The sequence below is a fragment of the Ranitomeya variabilis genome, chromosome 6 (genome assembly GCF_051348905.1).
Source record: "Ranitomeya variabilis isolate aRanVar5 chromosome 6, aRanVar5.hap1, whole genome shotgun sequence".
Lineage (NCBI taxonomy): Eukaryota > Metazoa > Chordata > Amphibia > Anura > Dendrobatidae > Ranitomeya > Ranitomeya variabilis.
The window spans coordinates 214,888,237-214,914,971 of NC_135237.1; the positions used below are offsets into that span (position 1 = coordinate 214,888,237).

At 46.3% G+C, this 26,735-nt stretch overlaps 1 protein-coding gene across 1 annotated transcript in view; it reads right to left on the bottom strand.

The window, feature by feature from the left end:
• Positions 1-26,735, bottom strand: part of TGFBR1 (transforming growth factor beta receptor 1) — a 185,423-nt gene that overhangs the window by 47,685 nt on the left and 111,003 nt on the right. The window contains exon 6 of the mRNA XM_077269426.1: positions 24,949-25,105. Coding sequence (XP_077125541.1) covers positions 24,949-25,105 — 157 coding nt within the window. The remainder of the gene's footprint in view (positions 1-24,948; positions 25,106-26,735) is intronic.

Here is a 26,735-nt window from a genome sequence, read left to right on the forward strand (position 1 = left end):
CAGAGCATGTGACATGTGACAAGTGACTTCTTTCAGCGTTTTTCACCCATTGGCTTGAATGGGTGTTGAAAAAACGCTGTAAAAATGCAGCAAAACTGCACAAAAACGCAGGTATCATCATTTGCAGCGTTTTTGCTGCAGAAAAGTCAGACATTAGCATGGACAAAGAGACAAGTTAGCCCAAATAACGCACCTAAACCTGCGTTTTTGCCGCAGCTTTGCGACCAAGAAATCAGGTTTTGCTGCAGAAAAAAATGCAGCACAAACGCCCAGTGTGAACTAACCCTAATAATAAATTGTGGCTTTATTCTACGCGTTTCGAAGTTACAAGAACTTCTTCCTCAGGAAAAAGAAGGACCACATGTCTGCTAAAGGCTGGAATCAATCAAAAGGGAACGATCATTCTCCAGTCCAAAAAGCTGGAGTAGGGCTACCTTAACTGCTTGAAGTTTACACAAAGCTAAGATGTTTCTTCCAGAGACGGAGATCTGGGCTGGAAGTTAAGGAAGCACATAGAAGTCTTGTAATTTCGCAAAATGGAAAAGTCTGTCGATAGGTCTGAATAACCTAGGACGAGGTCAGAGACCTGTAGAAAACCGGAAATACTATTTACTGGGGGCAGAGTTTACTGGACTGAGTCACCTGGCATGAGGTTACAATTTCCCAAAACTCCTGTGTGCAAACAGATCTACTAAGTGGTACCTGCTAGATGTTGACACACCCAGATAGTGGTCCGAGTGCCAACTAGATTGCGTGCATGCTCAGTCCTAAGAGGCGCCTGGCCTCGCTTGTTGTGCTGATCTGCTGAGAAAAATAGCGGTCAGAATAATTCCAATGCGGTATGCAGTTGGCCTGGCTGACTAACCTATAAAGTGTCATTTGCTCAGGGAAGTGATCAGAGACCTTTCAAGATTAGTTATGAGCCATCTTCAACTAAGGAGTCTTAGGGTACCGTTACACAAAACGATTTACCAACGATCACGACCAGCGATACGACCTGGCCGTGATCGTTGGTAAGTCGTTGTGTGGTCGCTGGAGAGCTGTCACACAGACAGCTCTCCAGCGACCAACGATGCCGAGGTCCCCGGGTAACCAGGGTAAACATCGGGTTACTAAGCGCAGGGCCGCACTTAGTAACCCGATGTTTACCCTGGTTACCATCGTAAATGTTAAAAAAAACAAACAGTACATACTTACATTCCGGTGTCCGTCAGGTCCCTTGCCGTCTGCTTCCCGCACTGACTGACTGCCGGCCGTAAAGTGAAAGCAGAGTGCAGCGGTGACGTCACCGCTGTGCTTTCACTTTACGGCCGGCAGTCAGTCAGTGCGGGAAGCAGACGGCAAGGGACCTGACGGACACCGGAATGTGAGTATGTACTGTTTGTTTTTTTTAACATTTACGATGGTAACCAGGGTAAACATCGGGTTACTAAGCGCGGCCCTGCGCTTAGTAACCCGATGTTTACCCTGGTTACAAGCGAACGCATCGTTGGATCGGTGTCACACACACCGATCCAGCGATGACAGCGGGAGATCCAGCGACGAAAGAAAGTTCCAAACGATCTGCTACGACGTACGATTCTCAGCAGGGTCCCTGATCGCTGCTGCGTGTCAGACACAGCGATATCGTATGGATATCGCTGGAACGTCACGGATCGTGCCGTCGTAGCGATCAAAGTGCCAATGTGAGACGGTACCCTCACATTGCCAATGTGAGTCCGGTGTGTTTCAACTAAAATAACAAATGCTTTGCAAATATTTTCCGACTAGCAGGACCAGTAGATAGTGATGGAAAAAAACGAGTAGAGGCCAATAGGGATCAGGATAAACTCTTGACTCACCAGAAAACATCACCAAAGAAAGCCCACCTCACCCAGGTTGAGTGACCCAAACCAGGAACAGGGCTGAGGAGGGGCACAAGGAAGCGAAAGAGTGATGGGGCTGCAGTGAATGCCAGTAGGTTCCCGGCCAGGGAGGGAGAACCTGGGCGCCAGGATAGGACGACAACAGAAAACAAATACAGGGAAGCCAGCGCAGCAGAGGACTGAAGCAAGTGACCTACTTAATTGTCCTGATCGCCGACTGCGTCAAGGCACATGGATACAGTGGATTCAAGTTAAACAGTACAGACTATACTATCACTCTGTGGGGTGAAAGAGCGGCTCATTCACATGGTTACAAATCCTATGAAAAATTCAGGCAATAGTCCAGGTATTCTCAAATTCAAAATTAAGGGGAAAAAAGGTTTAGTTCCTAACCTGCCTAAATCATGGCCAAGATAGGTCTGCTACTCAGATCCAAGGCAGCCTCTAAATTACACGAAGCTAAATTGAATAACTGGGTGTCATCTGCCCAGGTGTAGCTTGGTGAGGAAAGTGTGATCTAAAGCTACAGTCACACTATCAGTATTTGGTCGGTATTTCATATCAGTATTTGTAAGCCAAAACCAGGAGTGGGTGATAAAAAGTGGTGACGTGTCTCTATTATACTTTTCCTCTAATTGTTCACCTGGTTTTGGCTTACAAATACTGATGTAAAATACTGACTAAATACTGACTAAATACTGACAGAAAACATCTTAGGTTACAGTCACACTTGGTGTTGATAGCAACAAATTAACCCATGGTTCCTTTGTTTTCCAACAAAGAGACTAAGAAATATTTTGTAAAGGTCGCCGGAGCTCCTGATTGTGCTGCTCTTTTCCATTTTGCGCCAAATAACTCCATTGCAGAGATAATTACAGTTGTTGCCTTTCTGAGCACAGTATGTGAAATCTTTGTTTTCAGTCCATCTGGGAGTTCTTTCAGATTCTTCTTCAGCACTTTCAACCCTCCCTCCTATACAACGCCAATCACACCTCATCAGCCTATTAGCAATCTCAGACACTATCGAGATGCATGCAAAGATTTCACATACTGTCCTCCTCCAAAAGACACAAATTTAATCATCTCTGAAATGGAGAGACGGTGTAAAACAAAAAGGAGCAACAATATCAGTGTAGCTCAGGGATTTGTACAAATCAGTTTATTCAATTTTTGAGCACGACGGGTTCTCTTTGAGAACTTGAAAGAATTTTTTTAACTTGGTGGGTTGATGAGGATAAAAAAAATTATCTGACCGCTTTATGTACAAAACAGCTTTACTTCTATGAGATTTGTGGTTACATGCTTAAAGGTTTTCCCCACGTAATTTCAAAGCAGAATAATGCAAACACAGGGACCCTGATTCCACCGATATATCACTTACTCGCCTGTTTACTGTAGTTTAATAAAATCACTTATCGGATTATCACTAGAGGACTAGTAAACCTGCTGCCATATAGTCGTCCATATTCAGGATTTCTGTATAAACTCCACCCCCAACACTGACTGGCAATTTTCTCACTATACACAGCATACACAAAAAGCTATCAATCAGTGGTGTGGGTGAGGGATACAGAGCTCAGCATTCAACTAACAGGTAGATCTGCACAAGATAAAGCAGTGATTTTTATCAGAGTGAAACATGCAGCCCAGTAAGTGACACATCGATCGATACCTGTTCTCTGCACCTACATCAATACTGCTCTCAGATGAGGTTGCAAATAAACTGGATACAAATTCTCTTTAAGCTGATCTCTCTCCCAATCTTGCAAATTCTGAACAACAGAGTTTAAAATAGAAGTTGGGTTTGTAAACACATAAATGTTTGATATTTTCTGTTAAAGGGGTTGCTAAGGTTCTTCCCCAACAATTGACCATTTTTTATTCCCTATTTACACTTACCATATTGTATTTATGTGTCATTTCTTAAAGCTAACCTGTCAGCAGGATTGTGTACAGTAACCTACAGAAAGTGTCAGGTCGGCGCCGTTATACTGATTAAAACAATATCTTGGTTGATGAAATCCGTCTTGTGGTTGTTTAATCTGTATTTAGATTTTTCAGTTAATGAGATGCTCGTGCTCCGGGGCGGCCTGTGGGGTAGGGGCTTTGTGTGGTGCTCTGCTTATATATACATCTGTATTGACTTATGATAGGTCACTGATCACTCAGTGACCTGCCCCCTATTTTACATACTGCATAAACTATGGTGTGTTTAGAAAATGCTTAGCTACTTACTGGTAGATGTGTTTTTCAGAGCACATAATAGCACCACGAGCGAGGGGATCCGCCCTTCAGGGACAGGAAACCTACAGTCATAAAAGGGCGGCACCTCTCTCCCGCATCAGCTGGATTACAGAGCATGAGAGGACCTCCCAGGTTAGTAACATATTATACAACATCTTAACCTAAATACAATTTCCACACGTGCTTAAAGCATCAATCCCAGAAGAGTGCACACCCAGACGTGAAATGGAGGGAATATAAGGGTGCTGTCATGGGCTCCGAAAAACACAGCTACCGGTAAGTAGCTAAGCATTTATTTGGTCTCCCATGACCGCACCACGAGAGAATTACAGAGATGTAAAGAATCTAGGGAGGGACTACCGCTCCAAGCACCCTTCTCTCAAACGTGAGATCGGAGGAGACACCAAAATCTAGTCTATAATGATTAAAGAGCGTGGATGGAGAAGACCACGTAGCCGCCTTACATATGTCCTCAATCGATACCTCCGACCTCTCTGCCCAGGATGTCGCCACGGCCTGGGTGGAGTGAGCCCTTAGGCGCTCTGGAACTTCAGCGCCACTTGCCATGTATGCCAAAGAAATTGCTTCCCTAATTCACCTGGCTAAGGTACATTTGGAAACTCTAAGTCCCTTCCTAACACCCTGAAAGGACACAAATAAGGAGTTTTCTTTCTTCCAAGGGTCAGTTACTGAAATATAAGTAAGGTGACACCTTCTAACAAACGCATGTAGTTTTCTTTCTTTCAGATTGGCCGGGTTAGAGCAAAAGGAAGGAAGGACTATTTCCTGCAGTCTGTGGAATTTGGAAGCCACCTTTGGCAGATACAGGGGATCCGGTTTCAAAACAACCCATCATCCATAAACTGGGTATATGGTGGTTGTCTAGATAGGGCCTGCAGGTCACTAATCCTCCGAGCCAAAGTCAGTGCAACTAAAAGGGCCGTCTTGAGGGACATAATTTTTTATTGTGGCTGCTTCAATAGGTTCGAATGGAGCCTCTGTCAAAGCTGTCAGTACTAGGTTCAAATCCCACGGTACCAATTTCTGCTTAAGGATAGGGCTAGATCTAGCCGCTGCCCTGATAAATCTGGATACCCAGTAATTGCCTGCTAAATCATAATTGTACAGGGCTCCTAATGCCGACACCTGAACTTTAAGGGTGCTCGTGGCCAGGCCGATCTGTACGCCTCTCTATAGGAACTCCAAAACCTGATATATCTTAGCTTTCCCCCCCAATCTCCGCTCCTGAGACTGACAGGAATTTTCTCCAGGTTCTGGCATATATTCTGGTCGTGGAGGTCTTCTTACTCTATAGCAAAGTCACCTCTAGGCTCCGAGAAAACCCTTTCTCCCTCAGCAGTGCCCTCTTAAACTCCAAGCCATCAGATGCAGGTAGGACATTCGTGGATGGAAGATTAGACCCTGAGAGTTGAGATCCGGGAGCTCCGGGAGAACCCACGGGTCTGTAACAGACATTTTTTTTAGACCGGGAAACCACGGCCTTCTGTGCCAAATTGGAGCTATCAAAATCACAGATGCCCTAACCTCCCTTATCTTCCTTAGAACTAATGGAATCAGGGCCATTAGGGGAAAGGCATATGCAAGCTTGAAATCCCAGGGGATCAGGAGAGCATCTACCGCATGTGGATCTTCTCTGGGGTTTAGGGAGCAAAACCGACGGACTTTCCTGTCCAGTGGGAACCCCCACATCTGCAAAATCAGTTTGAAGACAGTCTTATTCAACACCCATTCCCCTGTCTGAGCTTGTTGTGGCTCAAAAAAAAAAAAAAAAAAAAAAAAAAAAAAAAAAAAAAAATCGGCTCCGATGTTCTCTTTTCCCTTTATTTGTAGGAATGTTTTTGACAACAGATGAGTTTCTGCCATCTGAAAAATATGATCCGTCACCGCCATCAAAGACCTGGACTGAGTTCCCTCTGATGGTTAATGTAGGCCACAGTTACCTGATTGTCTGAGAACACTGACATGTCGACCCTGCAGGGACACAAGGAGCTTTCTTAATGCCCGCTCTACAGCCAACAGCTCCTATAACATATAACTTCTACCTTTCTTTTTGCTGCGGTCGCATCTACTTTTATCTCTAGATGACCTCCTATGGCTGAACCACCTCCTACTGAAGTCACGCCTATATGAAGGACCCGCTAGACTAGGGAGCTTCTTCTTGCTGTCCCCTGCCTTCTCTAAAAATTCATCCAATACTGGGCCAAACAGATGAACCCCTTCATAGGGGATACTACACAATTTAGACCTGGCCTGGATATCTCCTGGCCAACACTTCAGCCATAGGGCCCTGCGTGCAGCATTAAAAAGGGCCGCAGTTCTCACTGCCAGCCTGAGTCTGCTGATGCGTCTGATAAAAAAGCCGCGGCCCCCTGGATCATGGGAAGGGAAGATAGAATACTGTCCCAAGAAGCCTTTTCTCCAAGTTGTTCCTCTAACTGGTCTAACCAGACCACTAACGACCTGGCTGTGCAAGTGGCCACCACTGCTGGTCTAAGGGAACCTGCTGACATCTCCCAGGCGCCCTTTAGAAAGACCTCTGCTTTTCTGTCCAACGCTTCCCTTAAATTCCCCATATCTTCAAATGGTAGCGAGTAGGGTTGAGCGAAACGGGTCGTTCATTTTCATAAGTCGCCGACTTTTGGCAAAGTCGGCGTCTCATGAAACCCGACCCGATCCCTGTGCGGGGTCGGCCATGAGGTACGCGATCTTGGCGCCAAAGTCGCGTTTCGTATGACGCGTTTAGCGCCATTTTTACAGCCAATGAATGAGCGTGGGCAGAGTGATGACATAGGTCTTAGGGGAGTGAACGCCTATCGCAATGTTATTGCTTGTGCGCAGTAGGGATTTGGAATGTGCAAAACGAAATTTTCTGTGGAGAGAGAGAGAGAGAGAGAGAGAGAGAGAGAGAGAGAGAGAGAGAGAGAGAGAGAGAGAGAGAGAGAGAGAATTATCTTCTCTTGAAGGCTGGAGGCAGAGACCCTTTCCTCTCAGGCTTCTTCCATTCACGAGCCTTGATATTATTTAGCGGAAAGGATCTGCGAACATTCCAATCTAGACCCCCAAACATGACATCCTGCATGGAACTCTCTGGATGTGGTTCCACAATCCCCATCGTATTATTGATTGCCTTCACTAACCGATCCACTTGGTCGAGCGGGAAGCAGGAACGGCCTTGACCGGGCCTCTGAAGATGACGAGGATGAAGACCATGCATCTGAAATAATCTCCCCAGTCTCACTTTCAGATACTTACACCGGAGATCTGGGTCTTCTTTCCTTAAGGGTCTTCACTTGGGAAAGGGATCTTACTGAACCCCTGACCTCTGCTCTAACCATCTCCCTTAAAGAGAAAGTACCGCGTTTGTAGATCATTAATAAATCAATGTAACGTAGAATAACATGCTGTTATAACCAAGTTTTGAATGCATTTGAAAGATATTTTGTGTATTTTAGGAGTTTAAAGAAGGCACTGAGGGCTAACATCTTGCATTCACAGTAGCAGCACGACACTATCAATGTCATAATATGGCACCACATGGTCATAGGAGATAACAGACGGACTCGGACCCCACCTTTTGCAATGGAACGGTCACTGCTGTGAACTGGGCATGCCTCTGTGGGCTGCACAATTCGCAGTAGTGGGAGTGTTCTGCTGCCATATTTATGGAGCCCTCGGATCTGCTAACATAAGCAGTACTGCTTCCAGCAGAACAGATCCTAGATTGATGGCTGAGGGGAGTAAAATGCAGGAGAAAAGTACTGGCTGAATAGCAGAGACATCAAGGAGGAACAGTGTACTATTAGCATTATGGGAACAGGAGCTGTCAGCTGCTGGGCAGGAGCTGTGATTAATCCCTTTAATCTGGGTGAGAGAGAGAGATGGATGGGAGAAAGTAACTGCCGGTGATAGCAGATCACAGGGCAGTCACCCACAATATGGTGCTGCACTGTGATGCTACTCCTCATTCTGCCCCAGGGATACTAGACCACCCAAAAGGGGAGGGAAATGGTGATGTCAGCAGTTACTGCCCCAATTTTGCTGCTAACAGTAAAGCTGGTAAGTCTTCCTATACCTGCTTGAGGTATAAAACAGAAAATGCTCCCCCTAGTGGTAAATATATGTACGAAAAATAAATTATATATATATATATATATATATATATATATATATGAGACATATGGTAATGTTTTTTAGTTGATTATTTGTGTTATGTGATATGTGTATGTAAATTAACTGTTTGTTTTGCAGAATTGTAAGAACATTGATGAGAACCTGATACCAATGGCAGACCTCTCGGATTTTCAAAGAGGTCAAATTGTTGGTGCTCGTATGGCAGGCGCTAGTGTAACAGAAAGTGCCCGAATGCTTGGCGTGTCAAGAGGTACTGTCTTTAAAGTAATGACTGCGTTTGAAAGAGAAGGAAAAACATCCGCAGCAAAGCCCAGGTCCGGCTGAAAGTCAAAGTTGACTGAGAGAGACCGTCGGACTCTAAAGCGAATTGTGAGAGGATCGCAAGACCACGGCTCAGAAAATCACTGCTGAGCTCAATGAACACCTACAGAACCCAGTTTCCACGAAAACTGTTTGTCGGGAGCTGCACAAATCTGGATTCCACAGACTAGCTGCAATTAGAAAACCGCTGCTCTCAATGACAAATGTTTCCAAGCGTTTAGAGTGGTGTAGAAACCTCCAGAATTGGTCCCTCGAGCAGTGGAAATGTGATATTCTCAGACGAATCATCGTTTACCCTATTTCCGACCTCCGGCCGAGTGTACGTTTGGAGTCATCCGAAAGAAGCATTCCATCCAGACTGCCTTCTCCCAACCGTAAAACGCCGGTTCTGTGATGATCTGGGGTGCTATTTCATGGAGATCCGCCGGGCCAATGATATCCCTTCATGGAAGAATTAACAGCCGATATTATTTAGGCATTTTGGGTGACCAAGTGCATCCAACGGTTCATGCACTGTTCCCGGAGGGGAACGCCATCTTTCAGGATGATAATGCACCAATTCATACAGCTAGAATCGTTAAAGCATGGCACGAGGAACATTCTAATAAAGTTGAGCATCTCATCTGGCCCCCACAATCCCCAGACCTCAACATTATTGAGCATTTATGGTAAATTTTAGAGATTCAAGTTAGACGTCGATTTCCGCCGCCATCGACGCTCAAAGAACTGGAGGGTGTTTTAACTGCAGAATGGGCTAAAATTACTTTGGAAACAATTCACACCTTGTGTGAATCCATACCTCGGAGAACTGAGGCTGTAATCGCCACAAAAGGTGGACCTACACTATATTCAACCAACTTTTGTTGATGCTTCCAGGTGATTCCATTATTTTGTCCAACCCCTGTATATACACACACACACACACACACACACACACACACACAAATTATATATATGTATATATATATATATATATATATATATATATATATATATATATATATCTCCACGTAGTATATTGCCCAGCGACGTAGTATATTGCCCAGTCACGTAGTATATTGCCCAGCGACGTAGTATATTGCCCAGCCACGTACATAGTATATTGCACAGCGACGGAGTATACAGCACAGAGCCACGTAGTATACAGACTTAAAATAACAAATAAACATATACTCACCTTCCGAAGGCCCGTTGAAGTCCTGGCCATGTGTGCGGTGCCAGGGTTGGTATGAGCGCAGGACCTGTGTTGACATCACGGTCACATGAGCGCGATGACGTCGCGGTCACATGACCGTGATGATGTCGCGGTCACATGACCGTGACGTCATGGAAGGTCCTTCTCACAGGACCTGTGATGACATTGCGGTCACATGACCGTGACGTCATGGCAGATCCTTCTCGCATACCATCCTTGGCACCGGAACCTGCCGCTTGCATGGAGCGGTCACCGGAGCGTCGCGAGGAGCGGGAAAGGCAGCGGAAGGTGAGTATATAATGATTTTTAATTTTATTATTTTTAACATTAGATCTTTTTACTATTGATGCTGCATAGGCAGCATCGATAGTAAAAACTTGGTCACACAGGGTTAATAGCGGCAGTAACGGAGTGAGTTACCCGTGGCATAACGCGGTCCGTTACCGCTGGCATTAACCCTGTGTGAGTGGTGACTGTAGGGGAGTATGGAGCGGGCACTGACTGCGGGGAGTATGGAGCCGGCGCCAGGCACTGACTGCCGGGGAGTAGGGAGGGACTAATCAGACTGTGGCCGTCGCTGATTGGTCGTGGCAGCCATGACAGGCAACTGGCGAGACCAATCAGCGACTTGGATTCCATGACAGACAGAGGTCGCAACCAATGAATATCCGTGACAGACAGACGGTAGTGACCCTTAGACAATTATATAGTAGATATATATATATATATATATATATATATATATATATATATATATATACTAGCTGTACTACCCGGCTTCGCCCGGGGTAATAACTGCTGTTAGCAAAATAGAATGTGTTAACAAAAATTTATTCTGCACAAAAAAAACACAAAACAAATAGATAGAAATGTAATTATTAAAAGGCAAAAACTAAGCTAATAGAAGCATTTTACAACATATATTTCAACACCAGAGATATTCCACACAGATTTAACTAAATTGGCCAAGTAATGTGAAGTAATCTTCTACTACTTATTCGAGAGCCTTTTGATAAACGACATTCTTAGTTTTTCCTTCAGGTGCAAAGACAAACAGATTTTTGGCTGTTCCAACTCTTGAACAGGCCACATAAAGTTGACTATGAGAAAAGCATGGAGATTGTAAATCTAAGCTAGCTGAAGAGCCCGGCGTTGCCTGGGCATAGTAAATATCTGTGGTTAGTTATAGCACCTCACTTCTCTTATTTTCCCATCACGCCTCTCATTTTCCCCATCACATCTCTCATTTTCCCCCTCACTCCTCTTATTTTCCCCCTCACTCCTCTCATTCCCCCCTAACACTTGTCATTTCGACCTCACATCTGTCATTTTCCGATCACTCCACTATTTTCCCTCACTCCTCTCATTTTGCACTCACACCTTTTCATTTTCACCTCACACCTCTCATTTTCACCTCAGTATATACATGTTTGTCATCTCCCTTATATATAGTATACACCTGTATGTCATCTCCTGTATATAGTATATACCTGTATGTCATCTCCCCTGTATATAGTATATACCTGCTGTGTGTCATCTCCCCTGTATATAGTATATACCTGTATGTCATCTCCCCTGTATATAGTATATACCTGCTGTGTGTCATCTCCCCTGTATATAGTATATACCTGTATGTCATCTCCTCCTATATATAGTATATACCTGTATGTAATCTCCTCCTGTATATAGTATATACCTGTGTGTCATCTCACCTATATATAGTATATATATGTGTGTCATCTCCTCCAGTATATAGTATATACCTGTATGTCATCTCCTTCTATACATAGCATATACCTGTATGTCATCTCCTCCTGTATATACTATATACCTGTAGGTAATCTGCTCCTGTATATAGTATATACCTGTGTGTCATCTCCTTCTGTATATAGTATATACCTGTATGTCATCTCCTGCTGTATGTAGTATGTACCTGTATGTCATCTCCTCTATATAGTATATACCTGTGTGTCATCTCTCCTGTATATTGTATATATCTGTGTGTCATCTCCTCCTGCATATAGTATATACCTGTGTGTCATCTCCCCTGTAAATAGTATATACCTGTATGTCATCTCCTCCTGTATATAGTATATATCTGTATGTCATCTCCTCCTGTATTAGACCTCGTTCCACGTTATTTGGTCAGTATTTTTACCTCAGTATTTGTAAGCTAAATTGGCAGCCTGATAAATCTCCAGCCAACAGTAAGCCCACCCCCTGGCAGTAAATATTAGCTCACACATACACATAATAGACTGGTCATGTGACTGACAGCTGCCGGATTCCTATATGGTACATTTGTTGCTCTTGTAGTTTTTCAGCTTATTAATCAGATTTTTATTTTTGAAGGGTAATACCAGACTTGTGTGTGTTTTAGGGCGAGTTTCGTGTGTCAAGTTGTGTGTGTTGAGTTGCGTGTGGCGACATGCATGTAGCGACTTTTGTGAGATGAGTTTTGTGTGGCAACATGCGTGTAGCAACTTTTTGTGTGTCGAGTTGTATGTGACAGGTTAGTGTAGCAAGTTGTGTGCGGCAAGTTTTGCGCATGGTGAGTTTTGCGCGTGGCGAGTTTTATGTGTGGTGCCTTTTGAGTATGTGCAAGTTTTGTGTGAGGCAACTTTTGTATGTGTTGCAACTTTTGTGCATGTGGCAATTTTTCCGCGTGTGCAAGTTTTGCGTGTGGCGAGTTTTCCATGAGGTGAGTTTTGCACGTGTGGCGATTTTTGCTTGTGGAGAGTTTTGCGTGTGGCGAGTTTTGAGCTGCGACTGTTTCAACTTTTATGTGGCGAGGTTGGTGTATGTGTGGTGAAATGTGCGCTGAGGGTGGTATATGTGTTTGAGCACGTGGTAGTGTGTGGCGCATTTTGTGTGTGTGTTCATATCCCCGTGGTGGTGTGGTGATTATCCCATGTCGGGGCCCCACCTTAGCAACTGTACAGTATATACTCTTTGGCGCCATCGCTCTCATTCTTTAAGTCCCCCTTGTTCACATCTGGCAGCTGTTAATTTGCCTCCAACACTTTTCCTTTCATTTTTTCCCCATTATGTAGACAGGGGCAAAATTGTTTGGTGAATTGGAAAGCGCGGGGTTAAAATTTCACCTCACAACATAGCTTTGACGCTCTCAGGGTCCAGACGTGTGACTGTGCAAAATTTTGTGCCTGTAGCTGCGACGCCTCCAACACTTTTCCTTTCACTTTTTCCCCATTATGTAGATAGGGGCAAAATTGTTTGGTGAATTGGAAAGCGCGGGGTTAAAATTTCACCTCACAACATAGGCTATGACGCTCTCGGGGTCCAGACGTGTGACTGTGCAAAATTTTGTGGCTGTAGCTGCGACGGTTCAGATGCCAATCCCGGACATACATACACACATACATACATACATACACACATTCAGCTTTATATATTAGACTAGATGGCAGCCCGATTCTAAAGAATCGGGAGTCTAGAATCCATATATACTTTAGGACGTGGAAATATTATGTTTGCAACGTTGAGAGCGTGCAGCAGCAGCTTTATTACTTAATCGATTAGTTTTGTCCTCAAAAGACTCATTAGTAATGCGTTTATTGCAAGCAGCATTAACAGTGTCCAGGCGCTTCTGTCTGTCCTCTGTAGTCTCGTTAGCACGCTGTTTACGCTTACGTGCAGCATCGGCGGCTTTTCGCTCTGCGTCATTGGTATACTTATTATCAGACCTGATGTTACGTGCGCCATCAGCAGCTTTGGGCTCTGTGTCATTAGTATACTTAACAGTGTCCAGGCGCTTGCATCTCTCCTCTGTACTCTTGTTAGCACGCTGTTTGCGCTTACGTGCAGCATCGGCGGCTTTTCGCTCTGCATCATTACCATACTTTATATCAGACCTGATCTTACTTGCGCCATCAGCAGCTTTGGACTCTGTGTCATTAGTATACTTAACAGTATCCAGGCGCTTGCATCTATCCTCTGTACTCTTGTTAACACGCTGTTTGCGCTTACGTGTGGCATCGGCGGCTTTTCGCTCTGCATTATTAGTATACTTTATATCAGACCTAATCTTACGTGCGCCATCAGCAGCTTTGGGCTCTGTGTCATTAGTATCCTTACTATTAGAGCTCATGTTGGCTAAGCTAAACAGCTTTAAGCGTGGTGGTGGCAAACAACAGGTTAATAAGAGGCAGTGTCAGGTAGTAGGAAAATAGCCAGTTAATAATAGGCAATAGTTCTTTGCAGGAATACAGATATTAATAAATAGGCAGTTTATATTGCAGAGAAATTGCTGGGCAATAATGGACAATGTCCTTATGTGGCAAATAATAGAGCAATATACCCAGTGTGGCAAAGAAGAGGTTAATAAACGGCAGTCTCTCAGTATAACAGTCAGTGAATAATAGGCAGTATATGGAGAAAACACCAAACAAAAGTTCAAAATTGGTGTGAAAATGTCACTGAACCACTTCACAACTAAATATATATAGTTTTGGTAAATGGTATTATCATTTTTTTGACGAAATTCGGCAGGAGCTTGAAGAGCGACGTCACTGGGACCGCCTCCACGCAGTAGAAACTTGCTGTGAGGTAAAAATTCAAAAATCACACCAAAATGGCGGGCGGAGTGTGTCACAGTACGGCACATTTCTGATTGGTCGCTCGCGGCAGGCGGCAACCAATCAGAAAAGTGCCGCGCACCACGAAGGCATATATCTTTGTCCACCCTGAGCGGGTGTAGGACGCTGGTGACGTCACTTATCTCCGGACATTATCTCCGGACAAAGCCACGGAAGTTGGCACAAATTGCCGGAAGTAGTATTCTAGGCAATTATATATTAGATTTTAATGTTATCAGTGTTTACCTTTGAACGTTTATATTGTATTGTCCTGTCACCAGCCATGTGTACGATTATCGGCCGAAAGCCTCTCTGGAACCAATAATCACCCCATGTAAAGGTATCTTTATAAGTTAAAGATTCAGAATACTATGACTTTTATCATATCCTGAACAGTCAAGTTTTTTATGAACCGTTAAGGTTTTCTGGTTGAAGTAAAAAAAACTCTGAGTGTTTACAGTTTGAAACCATAAAATGTTGAAAAATTATGTCATTCTTAAGTATATCACTCAATGGTGCTCATAAACGTGTCAAATTTGATCTATAATATACTTTAATATACGTTACTTTAATCTTTAATATACTTAAGAACAGGGCCCCAGACATCACACAGGGGGTCTGAAACACCGCACAGTGGTCCAAAATATCGCTGTGCTCTGCCTGGGGCCCCATATGCTGCCTGGGGCCCCTGTGCTCTGCCTGGGGCCCCTGTGCTCTGCCTGGAGCCCCATATGCTGCCTGGGGCCCCTGTGCTCTGCCTGGGGCCCCATATGCTGCCTGGGGCCCATGTGCTCTGCCTGGGGCCCCATAGGCTGCCTGGGGCCCCTGTGCTCTACCTGGGACCACTGTGCTCTGCCTGGGGCCCCATATGCTGCCTGGGGCCCCTGTGCTCTGCCTGGGGCCCCTGTGCTCTGCCTGGGGCCCCTGTGCTCTGCCTGGGGCCCCATGTTCTGCCTGGCGCCCCTGTGCTCTGCCTGGGGCCCCATATGCTGCCTGGGGCCCTATATGCTGCCTGGGACCCCTGTGCTCTGCCTGGGGCCCCTGTGCTCTGCCTGGGGCCCCATGTTCTGCCTGGGGCCACTGTGCTCTGCTTGGGGCCCCATAAGCTGCCTGGGGCCCCTGTGCTCTGCCTGGGGCCACTGTGCTCTGCCTGGGGCCCCATATGCTGCCTGGGGCCCCTGTGCTCTGCCTGGGGCCACTGTGCTCTGCCTGGGGCCCCATATGCTGCCTGGGGCCCCTGTGCTCTGCCTGGGGCCCCATATGCTGCCTGGGGCCCCTGTGCTCTGCCTGGGGCCCCATAGGCTGCCTGGGGCCCCTGTGCTCTGCCTGGGACCACTGTGCTCTGCCTGGGGCCCCATATGCTGCCTGGGGCCCCTGTGCTCTGCCTGGGGCCACTGTGCTCTGCCTGGGGCCCCATATGCTGCCTGGGGCCCCATGTTCTGCCTGGGGCCCCTGTGCTCTGCCTGGGGCCACTGTGCTCTGCCTGGGGCCACTGTGCTCTGCCTGGGGCCCCATATGCTGCCTGGGGCCCCTGTGCTCTGCCTGGGGCCCCATATGCTGCCTGGGGCCCCTGTGCTCTGCCTGGGGCCCCATATGCTGCCTGGGGCCCCTGTGCTCTGCCTGGGGCCCCATATGCTGCCTGGGGCCCCTGTGCTCTGCCTGGGGCCCCATGTTCTGCCTGGGGCCACTGTGCTCTGCCTGGAGCCCCATAGGCTGCCTGGGGCCCCTGTGCTCTGCCTGGGACCACTGTGCTCTGCCTGGGGCCCCATATGCTGCCTGGGGCCCCTGTGCTCTGCCTGTGGCCACTGTGCTCTGCCTGGGGCCCCATATGCTGCCTGGGGCCCCTGTGCTCTGCCTGGGGCCCCATATGCTGCCTGGGACCACTGTGCTCTGCCTGGGGGCCCATTTGCTGCCTGGGGCCCCTGTGCTCTGCCTGGGGCCACTGTGCTCTGCCTGGGGCCCCATATGCTGCCTGGGGCCCCTGTGCTCTGCCTGGGGCCCCATATGCTGCCTGGGGCCCCGGTGCTCTGCCTGGGGCCCCATGTTTTGCCTGGGGCCCCTGTGCTCTGCCTGGGGCCACTGTGCTCTGCCTGGGGCCCCTGTGCTCTGCCTGGGGCCCCATATGCTGCCTGGGGCCCCTGTGCTCTGCCTGGGGCCCCTGTGCTCTGCCTGGGGCCCCTGTGCTCTGCCTGGGGCCCCTGTGCTCTGCCTGGGGCCCCTGTGCTCTGCCTGGGGCCCCATATGCTGCCTGGGGCCCCTGTGCTCTGCCTGGGGCCCCTGTGCTCTGCCTGGGGCCCCTGTGCTCTGCCTGGGGCCCCTGTGCTCTGCCTGGGGCCCCTGTGCTCTGCCTGGGGCCCCATGTTCTGCCTGGGGCCACTGTGCTCTGCCTGGGGCCCCATAGGCTGCCTGGGGCCCCTGTGCTCTGCCTGGGACCACTGTGCTCTACCTGGGGCCCCATATGCTGCCTGGGGCCCCTGTGCTCTGCCTGGGGCCCCATATGCTGCCTGGGGCCCCTGTGCTCTGCCTGGGGCCCCATATGCTGCCTGGGGCCCCTGTGCTCTGCCTGGGGCCCCATAGGCTGCCTGGGGCCCCTGTGCTCTACCTGGGACCACTGTGCTCTGCCTGGGGCCCCATATGCTGCCTGGGGCCCCTGTGCTCTGCCTGGGGCCACTGTGCTCTGCCTGGAGCCCCATATGCTGCCTGGGGCCCCTGTGCTCAGCCTGGGTGTAGGTCACTGGTGACGTCACTTATCTCCGGACATTAGCTCCGGACATTAGCTCCGTACATTAGCTCCGGACATTAGCTCCGGACAAAGCCACGGAAGTTGGCACAAATTGCAGGAAGTAGTATTCTAGGCAATTATATATTAGATATATATATATATATAAATAAATATATATACACTCACTGGCCACTTTATTAGGTACACCTGTCCAACTTCTTGTTAACACTTAATTTCTAATCAGCCAATCACATGGCGGCAACTCAGTGCATTTAGGCATGTAGACATGGTCAAGACAATCTCCTGCAGTTCAAACCGAGCATCAGTATGGGGAAGAAAGGTGATTTGAGTGCCTTTGAACGTGGCATGGTTGTTGGTGCCAGAAGGGCTGGTCTGAGTATTTCAGAAACTGCTGATCTACTGGGATTTTCACGCACAACCATCTCTAGGGTTTACAGAGAATGGTCCGAAAAAGAAAAAAAATTCAGTGAGCGGCAGTTCTGTGGGCGGAAATGCCTTGTTGATGCCAGAGGTCAGAGGAGAATGGGCAGACTGGTTCGAGCTGATAGAAAGGCTACAGTGACTCAAATCGCCACCCGTTACAACCAAGGTAGGCCTAAGAGCATCTCTGAACGCACAGTGCGTCGAACTTTGAGGCAGATGGGCTACAGCAGCAGAAGACCACACCGGGTACCACTCCTTTCAGCTAAGAACAGGAAACTGAGGCTACAATTTGTACAAGCTCATCGAAATTGGACAGTAGAAGATTGGAAAAACGTTGCTTGGTCTGATGAGTCTCGATTTCTGCTGCGACATTCGGATGGTAGGGTCAGAATTTGGCGTAAACAACATGAAAGCATGGATCCATCCTGCCTTGTATGGAGCATCTTTGGGATGTGCAGCCGACAAATCTGCGGCAACTGTGTGATGCCATCATGTCAATATGGACCAAAATCTCTGAGGAATGCTTCCAGCACCTTGTTGAATCTATGCCACGAAGAATTGAGGCAGTTCTGAAGGCAAAAGGGGGTCCAACCCGTTACTAGCATGGTGTACCTAATAAAGTGGCCGGTGAGTGTATATTTAATATGTAAGAAAATATATAATATTTTTCATATACAAATGTTTGCAAACAGTGCTAACATTGCATTAATACATTTTAATTACCATTTTAAGTTTACTTTCACAAAAAAAAAAAAAAACACTATAAAAGAAAACTGGTGGTACCTTCCCTTTAACCCCTTCAACCCGAACCCTGTTTTCAACTTCCTGACCAGGCAATTTTTTTAAATTCTGACCACTGTCACTTTATGAGGTCAGAACTCTGAAACGCTTCAACGGATCCCGGTGATTCTGAGATGGTTTTCTCGTGACATATTGTACTTTATGACCGTGGTAAAATTTCTTCGATATGACTTGCTTTTATTTGTGAAAACAAAAACGGAAATTTGGCGAAAATTTCGCAATTTTCAAACGTTTAGGTTTTATGCCCTTAAATTAGAGAGTCATATCACAGAAAATAGTTAATAACATTTCCCACGTCTGCTTTACATTAGCACAATTTTGGAAACAATTTTTTTTTTTTGTTAGGAAGTTATAAGGGTTAAAAGTTAACCAGCGATTTCTCATTTTTATAACAAAATTTGGAAAACCATTTTTTTTTAGGGACCACCTCAAACTTGAAGTGGCTTTGAGGGGCCTATATGACAGAAAATGACCAAAAGTGACAACATTCTAAAAACTGCACCCCTCAAGGTACTCAAAACCACATTTAAGAAGTTTATTAACCCTTCAGGTGCTTCACAGAAATTTTTGTAATGTGTTAAAAAAATAATTAACATTTAACTTTTCACAAAAAAATTACTTCAGATCCAATTTGTTTTATTTTACCAAGGGTAACAGGAGAAATTGGACCCCAAAAGCTGTTGTACAATTTGTCCTGAGTACGGAGATACCCCATATGCGGGGGGAACCATTGTTTGGGAGCATGGCAGAGCTCGGAAGGGAAGGAGCGCCATTTGACTTTCCAATGCAAAATTGGCTGGAATTGAGATCGGACACCTAATGTGCCTAAACAGTGGAAACCCTCCACAATTGACACCATTTTGGAAAGTAAACCCCATAAGGAATTTATCTAGATGTGTGGTGAGCACTTTGAACCCCCAATTGTGTCACTAAAGTTTATAATGTAGAGCCGTGAAAATTAAAAAAACTTTTTTTTTTTTCAACAAAATGAACATTTAGCCCACAATTTTTTATTTTTTCAAGGGTAACAGGAGAAATTGGACTCCAAAAGTTGTTGTGCAATTTGTCCTGAGTACGCTGATACCCCATATGTGGGGGGGGAACCACCGTTTGGGCGCATGGCAGAGCTCGGAAGGGAAGGAGCGCTGTTTTGGAATGACTTTGATGGAATAGTCTGCGGGCGTCACGTTGCATTTGCACAGCCCCTGATGTACCTAAACAGTGGAAACCCCCCACAAATGACCCCATATTGGAAACTAGACCCCTCAAGGAACTTATCTAGATGTGTTGTGAGAACTTTAAACCCCCAAGTGTTTCACTAAAGTTTAGAAAGCAAAGCCATGAAAATAAAAAAAAAAAATTACACAAAAAAGATTTTTTAGCCCCCAAATTTTTATTTTAACAAGGGTAACAGGAGAAATCTGACTGCAAAAGTTGTTGTCCAATTTGTCCTGAGTACGCTGATACCCCATATGTGGGGGTAAACCACTGTTTGGGCGCACGGCAGAGCTCTGAAGGGAAGGAGCACCGTTCTACTTTTTCAATTGGCTGGAATTGAGATCGGACGCCATATCGCGCTTGGAGAACTCCTGATGTACCTATGGAAACCCCCCAATTCTAACTCCAACCCTAACCCCAATCCCAACCCTAACCATAAAGCTAACCACACCCCTAACCCCAACACACCCCTAACCCTAATCCCAACCCTAACCATAACTACACCCCTTACCCTGACACACCTCTAAGGCTACGTTCACATTAGCGTTGTGCGGCGCAGCCGCAGCGACACATGCGTCATGCGCCCCTATATTTAACATGGGGGGCGCATGGACATGCGTTGTCTTCGTCATTTTGGCGCAACTGCCAGGGCGCAGAGGACGCTGCATGATGCAGTTTTCTCTGCGCCAAAAATTATGCAAAAAATGAACGCATGCGTCACAAAACGCTGCGTTGTGAATGCGTTCTGCATGCGTTGTGCGTTGCGTCGCCGACGCTGCGCTGCACAAAGCAAATGTGAACGTAGCCTAACCCTAATCCCAACCCTAACCCCAACCATAAACATAATCCAAACCCCATCTCCAACTCTAGCCCCAGCCCTAACCCTAATGGGAAAATGGAAATAAATACATTTTTCTTATTTTATTATTTTTCCCTAACTAAGGGGGTGATAAAGGGGGGTTTGATTTACTATTTATAGCGGGTTTTTATGTTTGGCAGCTGTCACACACTAAAAGACGCTTTCTATTGCAAAAAATAGCTTTTGCATCACCACATTTTGAGAGCAATAATTTTTCATGTCATGTGCAGTCTTGTTTTTTGCGGGACGAGTTGCCGTTTTTATTGGTACCATTTTCGGGCACATGACTTTTTTTTTTTTTTAATTGCATTTTATTCCAATTTTTGGGAGGCAGAATGACAAAAACCAGCAATTCCTGAATTTCTTTTTTTTTTTTTGGGGGGGGGGGCGTTTATACCGTTCCGCCTGTGGTAAAATTGATAAGACAGTTTTATTCTTCGGTTCAGTACTATTACAGAGATACCTCATTTATATCTTTTTTTATGTTTTGGCGCTTTTACACAAAAACTATTTTATATAAAAAATAATTATATTCATCTTTTTGATCGCGCTTTATTCCACTTTTTGTTCGGCAGCATGATGATAAAGCATTGTTTTTTGCCTCGTTTTTTATTTTTATCTTTTAAGGTGTTCACTGAAGGGGTTACCTAGTGGGAATTTTATAGAGCGGGTTGTTACGGACACAGCGATACCAAATATGTGCACTTTTGTTTTTGTTTTTTTATTATTCACATAAATAAATGGATTTATTGGAAAACAAAATATTTTTTTCTTTATTTGGGAAGGTTTTTTTTTTTTTTCTTTTTTTTACACATTCTAATTTTTATTTATTTTTTTAAGTTTACTACATTGTCCCAGGTTGGGACAAAACTATATAAAGTCAGATCTCTGATCTGACACTTTGCATAGCACTGTGTCAGATCAGCGATCTGACAGGCAGTGTAGGAGGCTTGCCGGCGCCTGCAAGTCACCTCAGTGAAGGACCCGGAAGGACCCCCTAGCGCCGATCATGGGCATTGCTGCAGTGTGTCAGCTGTCACATACAGCTGACACCCACACGCGATCGCCACGGCGCTCACCTTGAGGCCACGCAATCATGCTGCCGTACTAGTACTGCGGTTTGCGAGAAAGTAGTTCCCGCACAGCAGTACTAGTATGGCGCATGTCAGGAAAAACTGGAGGAAAAGTCTGGAGTCTCCTCTGCCACCATCTGCTGAATGCAAGGCTGGCATAGCTTTTTCCCCATAGTGGTCTGGTAGCGGCACTCCACAAACCGCACACTCCTTATGTTTGACCTTAGAGGTACATTTCTTCCCCTAACAAAACATGGAGAGATAAGGGGAAAAACTACATCAACAAGTGAACTTTCACGAAGATCACTTACCAGTGACGTGCAACTGAATGGTACCGTAGCTCTCAGGGGACTTCGCTCAGCCAAAGGAATGTCCTTATGGGCTGGAGACTTGTCCAGTCTACTCTTCCGACTGGATCTTGCGTCACCAACACGACTACCTGTCGTGACACTATGCGATCGTTGCTGGGTGACTTTCATATGGGGAATCTCCATCTGCTGCTGCTCTGGTGATTGCTGTTGCATCTGCTGCTCTAGTGACTCCATATTGGAATATGGACTTAAAAGCACCTGGCACCCAGCATGGCTCCTTAAGTAGCTCCGGTCTCACCCCCTCCTTTGGTACCGCCCCCCAGAGGGGGCCAGCAGGATCTCCCTGTGGACTGCCCAGTGCTAATAAGCAGGCCGCTGGGCACCCCTCCCCCAAGCCCATCCCCACCCGCGAGTGGCAACCCCACATGCAGCCTCTGACCCCGGCTCCGAGCAGCGGCCATCGGCTCCGGAGCACTGCCCATCGCTCTGGACCGTGCCCCCCCCTCCCCGAATCACTGCCGCAGCCGCCATGTTAAACGGCAACTCCGACACGTCATCGGTGCGTGACCGGCTGCATCAGTAAGGCCAGCTCCCAACATCCAATGTGCACGCCCGACTGCGTCACCGGGTCACGCCCGACTGTGTCACCGGGTCACGCCGTGGTCGCATCACCAAGGCTCCGCCCCCAGCCGCGTCATGTGCCTCGACACACCGCAAAGCCACTGGCCCGCCAGTCACTAGGGAGAACATCGCCACGGGCCAGGCATAGCCCCAGGAGACAGACACCCCTGCGGCATATACTCACCTGCACCAGCGGCGATGGACCACTACAAGCACAAACTCCTCCCCAGAGGCTGCTTCTTCTGCCGTCGCCTACACGTGCAGTCCCCCTGCAGTGCGGCACTTCCAGCACACCGGCCAAGCCGATGCAGGGGACCTCCGCTGCCTGAGTCGACCTGCCAGTCCTGGGTACATCTTCAATCTTCTACATTCTTCAAAAAAGGTATGTCTGAAGATGTTCCCCTGTCAGGGACGGGAAACCAACTGATGCGGGAGAGAGGTGCCGCACTTTTAGGTCTGTAGGTTTCCTGTCCCTGAAGGGTGGATCCCCTCTCTCGTGGTGCTGTCATGGGAGACCGAATAAAAATACATTTACATTGAGAAAAATGGTGCCGCCAGTGACACACTAGCATGTAAAGCATTATGTTTATAGTATTAGCAAGTTAAAAAAAAAAAAAAAAAAAATTACCTTCAGCAAAATGACGCCGACACTTGTACAGTAGCATCTATCGCGTTCGGACAGATTCTACTGTCCACCATTTTACTGCAGCCAATCTTTTTTCTTTTTTTCTCTAGTAAAACAGCGCCGGTGGCTCTTGTGCAGTAGCATCTATCGGAACGAGACAGATGCTACTGCGCATGCGCACCTGACATTTTGATTAAGGTATTTATTTTGTGCGCAGGTACCAATTTGCTCAACGTAAATTTATTTTTTCTAAAAAAACTATGTAATGTCATAAGCCAATACCAGTGAATATGTAAGCAAAGCACCGCATAAAGAACAACCCCACAGGCCGCCCCGGAGCACGAGAATCTCATTAACTGGAAAAGGTATCATTATAATAATCAGTTTAACAGCGCCAAACTGACAGTGCCTGTAGGTTACTGAGCAAAATCTTGCTGACAGGTTCTCATTAAAGGGAACCTGTCACCCCCAAAATCGACGGTGAACTAAGCCCACCGGCATCAGGAGCTTATCTACAGCATTCTGTAATGCTGTGTAATGCTGTGGATAAGCCCCCAATGTATCCTAAAAGATGAGAAAAAGAGGTTAGATTATACTCACCTGGGCGGGCGGTCCGATCCGAAAGGCGTCGCGGTCTGGTCCTGGGCCTCCCATCTTCATAGGATGACCTCCTCTTCTGGTCTTCACGCTGCGGCTCCGGCATACTTTTTCTGCCCTGTTGAGGCCAGAGCAAAGTACTGCAGTGCACAGGCGCTGGGAAAGGTCAGAGAGGCCCGACGCCTGCGCACTGCAGTACTTTGCTCTGCCCTCAACAGGGGAGATAAAGTATGCCGGAGCCGCAGCGTGAAGACCAGAAGAGGACGTCATCTGATGAAGATGTAAGGCGCCGGACCGCGACACCCATCGGACCGGACCAGCAGCGTTTCCTGGGTGAGTATAATATAACCTCTTTTTCTCATCTTTTAGGATACATCGGGGGCTTATCTACAGGCAGCATTACAGAATGCTGTAGATAAGCCCCTGATGCTGGTGGGCTTACCTCACCCTCTATTTTGGGGGTGACAGGTTCCCTTTAAGCATCGCATACAAGACCTTTGTGAAAAAGTGTGGTTATTAAACGGAATTCCTTAAATGGGATTAGCCAGTCTGGAGAAATCATTTTGGTCTCAAAAGGGTATTCCCCTCTCCAAAATCCTATTCCATTATGTAGTAATAATAATAATAATAATAATAATAATAATAATAATAATATACCTCAAAGTAGAAATGTAATATAGTTTTTCTAATTCACTATACCTTTCCTCATGTGCAGGCATTGCAGGACCTAAGGTATCAATTGTTACGGCCATGGATACCGAAGGTCCTGCACATAAAAAGGCATAGCGAATCAGAAGAACTATACCACATTTCTAATCAGAGGTATTTGCTGATATGATTACTACTACTTCTACCCTACTACATATTGGGATGGGATCTTGATGATGGAACACCCCTTTAAGCAACAGGTTGTTTTTTTTGTTTTTTTTTTTTTGTTTTTTTTTGGGGGGGGAATCATATTTGTGGTTGCAATAACTGAACCAAGTAAGAAAACAAAATGTATTCTGGCCATTTTCCCTGTCTCAGGGTTCTGACAGACCCTCACTGTGCAGGGAGCAGTAGCATTCAGGTTAATGACAACATATTGTACTGTAGTTTACACAAATACCGCTTCAAACAAGAAAACAAAGAAAACACCTTTAAACTCTAAGAGCATAACGCTCAGGACAACTTACAAAGATGTATTTCTACATGAAGCTTATATTTCTGCAGATTTAATGTACTGTTTATTTGCAAAAACCATGACTGCAATCAATACAACCATCACCACTATGTTTTATCAGGATCTTTTCTTAGCAAACATACCTTTTTGTTCCAACTCTATGATTTGGTGCAATGTCAATTGTATCTGTAGCTGAATCGTGTCGTACAGCTAATCCAAGATCTGCAATGCAGCAAGTTCCATTTTTCTTAACCAGTATATTTTTTGATTTAAGGTCTCTGTGTGCAATAGCCGGTTTCCCTAATAATTGAAAATAAAACATCAAATTAAAATGTATACATCCAAAAGAGACATTTGCCAGCCAATGAGATTGCATAGCCTCTCTCCAAAGAACAGAAAGGAATTGTTGCTATTTGGCCTCGTGACAGTTTCTATGGGGGTAGCCACACATGAGACTAGCATATGGTGACGTTTTTAAGTCCTTACAAGATACCTACCATAACTACAGCAGCGCATCCAATTTCAGTCCCGTGGTTTAGCAAGATTCACTGCATTCTGATATGCTTGTGCCTATATTCTCCCTATTAGACTATGCAACAGCTACATCCAAAAGATAATCTGCTCATTTCTCTACACAACATCTGAAGGTGAGCAGGCCACCCATCGGAACCTTTATACCCCAACCGATATAACCATAAATTATTCACCCTGCCAATCATATTGTGTTGCCCTATGAGCGCTCTCCCCTTTGATTTCTAATACGGTTTCTCCCAAACATCAGGACTTCTGGGACTCTCAGACATATTGTACAGAGAATGATGGGCCCAATGCCAGACAAATCAAAGTACTGTTTAACAGATATGTCACGAATGAAGCGTTGCCATAGGACAACCGTCAATTAAGTGAAACATAGTTACTTACCGGAAACGGGATTTCTCAGAGCTCATGACAGCACCACGGAGAGAGGGGATCTGCCCTTCAGGGACAGGGAACCTACAGAATAAAAGGGCGGTACCTCTCCCCCGCATCAGTTGGTTTACAGAGCATCGGAGGGTCTCCAGGTTAGTGACAGCAAAAAATATGCTTTTATCATATTGCTTAATAGAAACATACCGTGTCTATACATAAACACACTACATACAATAAAAACGTGCTCACCACACACGTGATTGGGGGAATAAGCGGGTGCTTTCATGGGCTCTTGAGAAATCCCGATACCGGTAAGTAAATATGTGTTTCTCTATCCCCCATGACAGCACCACGGAGATAATTACATCGATTTGTAACTTAGGGAGGGGCCACAGCCTGAAGAACCCTTCTTCCGAAGGTTAAGTCCCCCTCCCCGTTTACCCTGCAGACCCCTCGGTCCCAGTGGTGGCGGCTTCGGGTAACGCCGCAGCCGTGGCAGGGGCCTACCCGCTGCCAGAACCTGGACCGGCCGGGCCCCGGGAATCTTCAGATCTTTATTCAGATGGCATCTTTTTCCAGGTACCGACACTGAAGGGTTCCCTGTCAGGGACAGGAAATCAAATGATGCAGGAGAGAGGTACCGTCCATTTATTCTGTAGGTTCCCTGTCCCTGAAGGGCGGATCCCCTCTCTCCGTGGTGCGGTCATGGGGGATAAAGAACATTTTTCATTTTTTTATTCCGATTTTAAATAAGCACAGTCACTGTATAATAAAAGAGCAAAATTCTAATCCCTTGTTGCAATCACTTTATCAATTTTAAAATCTGTCCAAGTTGTAGTTTTCTTACAAATGTTTATGAAAAAAGGGCAACGTGAAGACAACCTAGGAATACACAAAATCTCCTGCCCAGAGAGTGAAGTCGGACGGCCGCATAACATGGACGACACTCACATCGCAGCACACGGACTGGCTGGCGGCTCTCCTGATCCGAACATGACAGCTGCATTGAATTACATGGAGT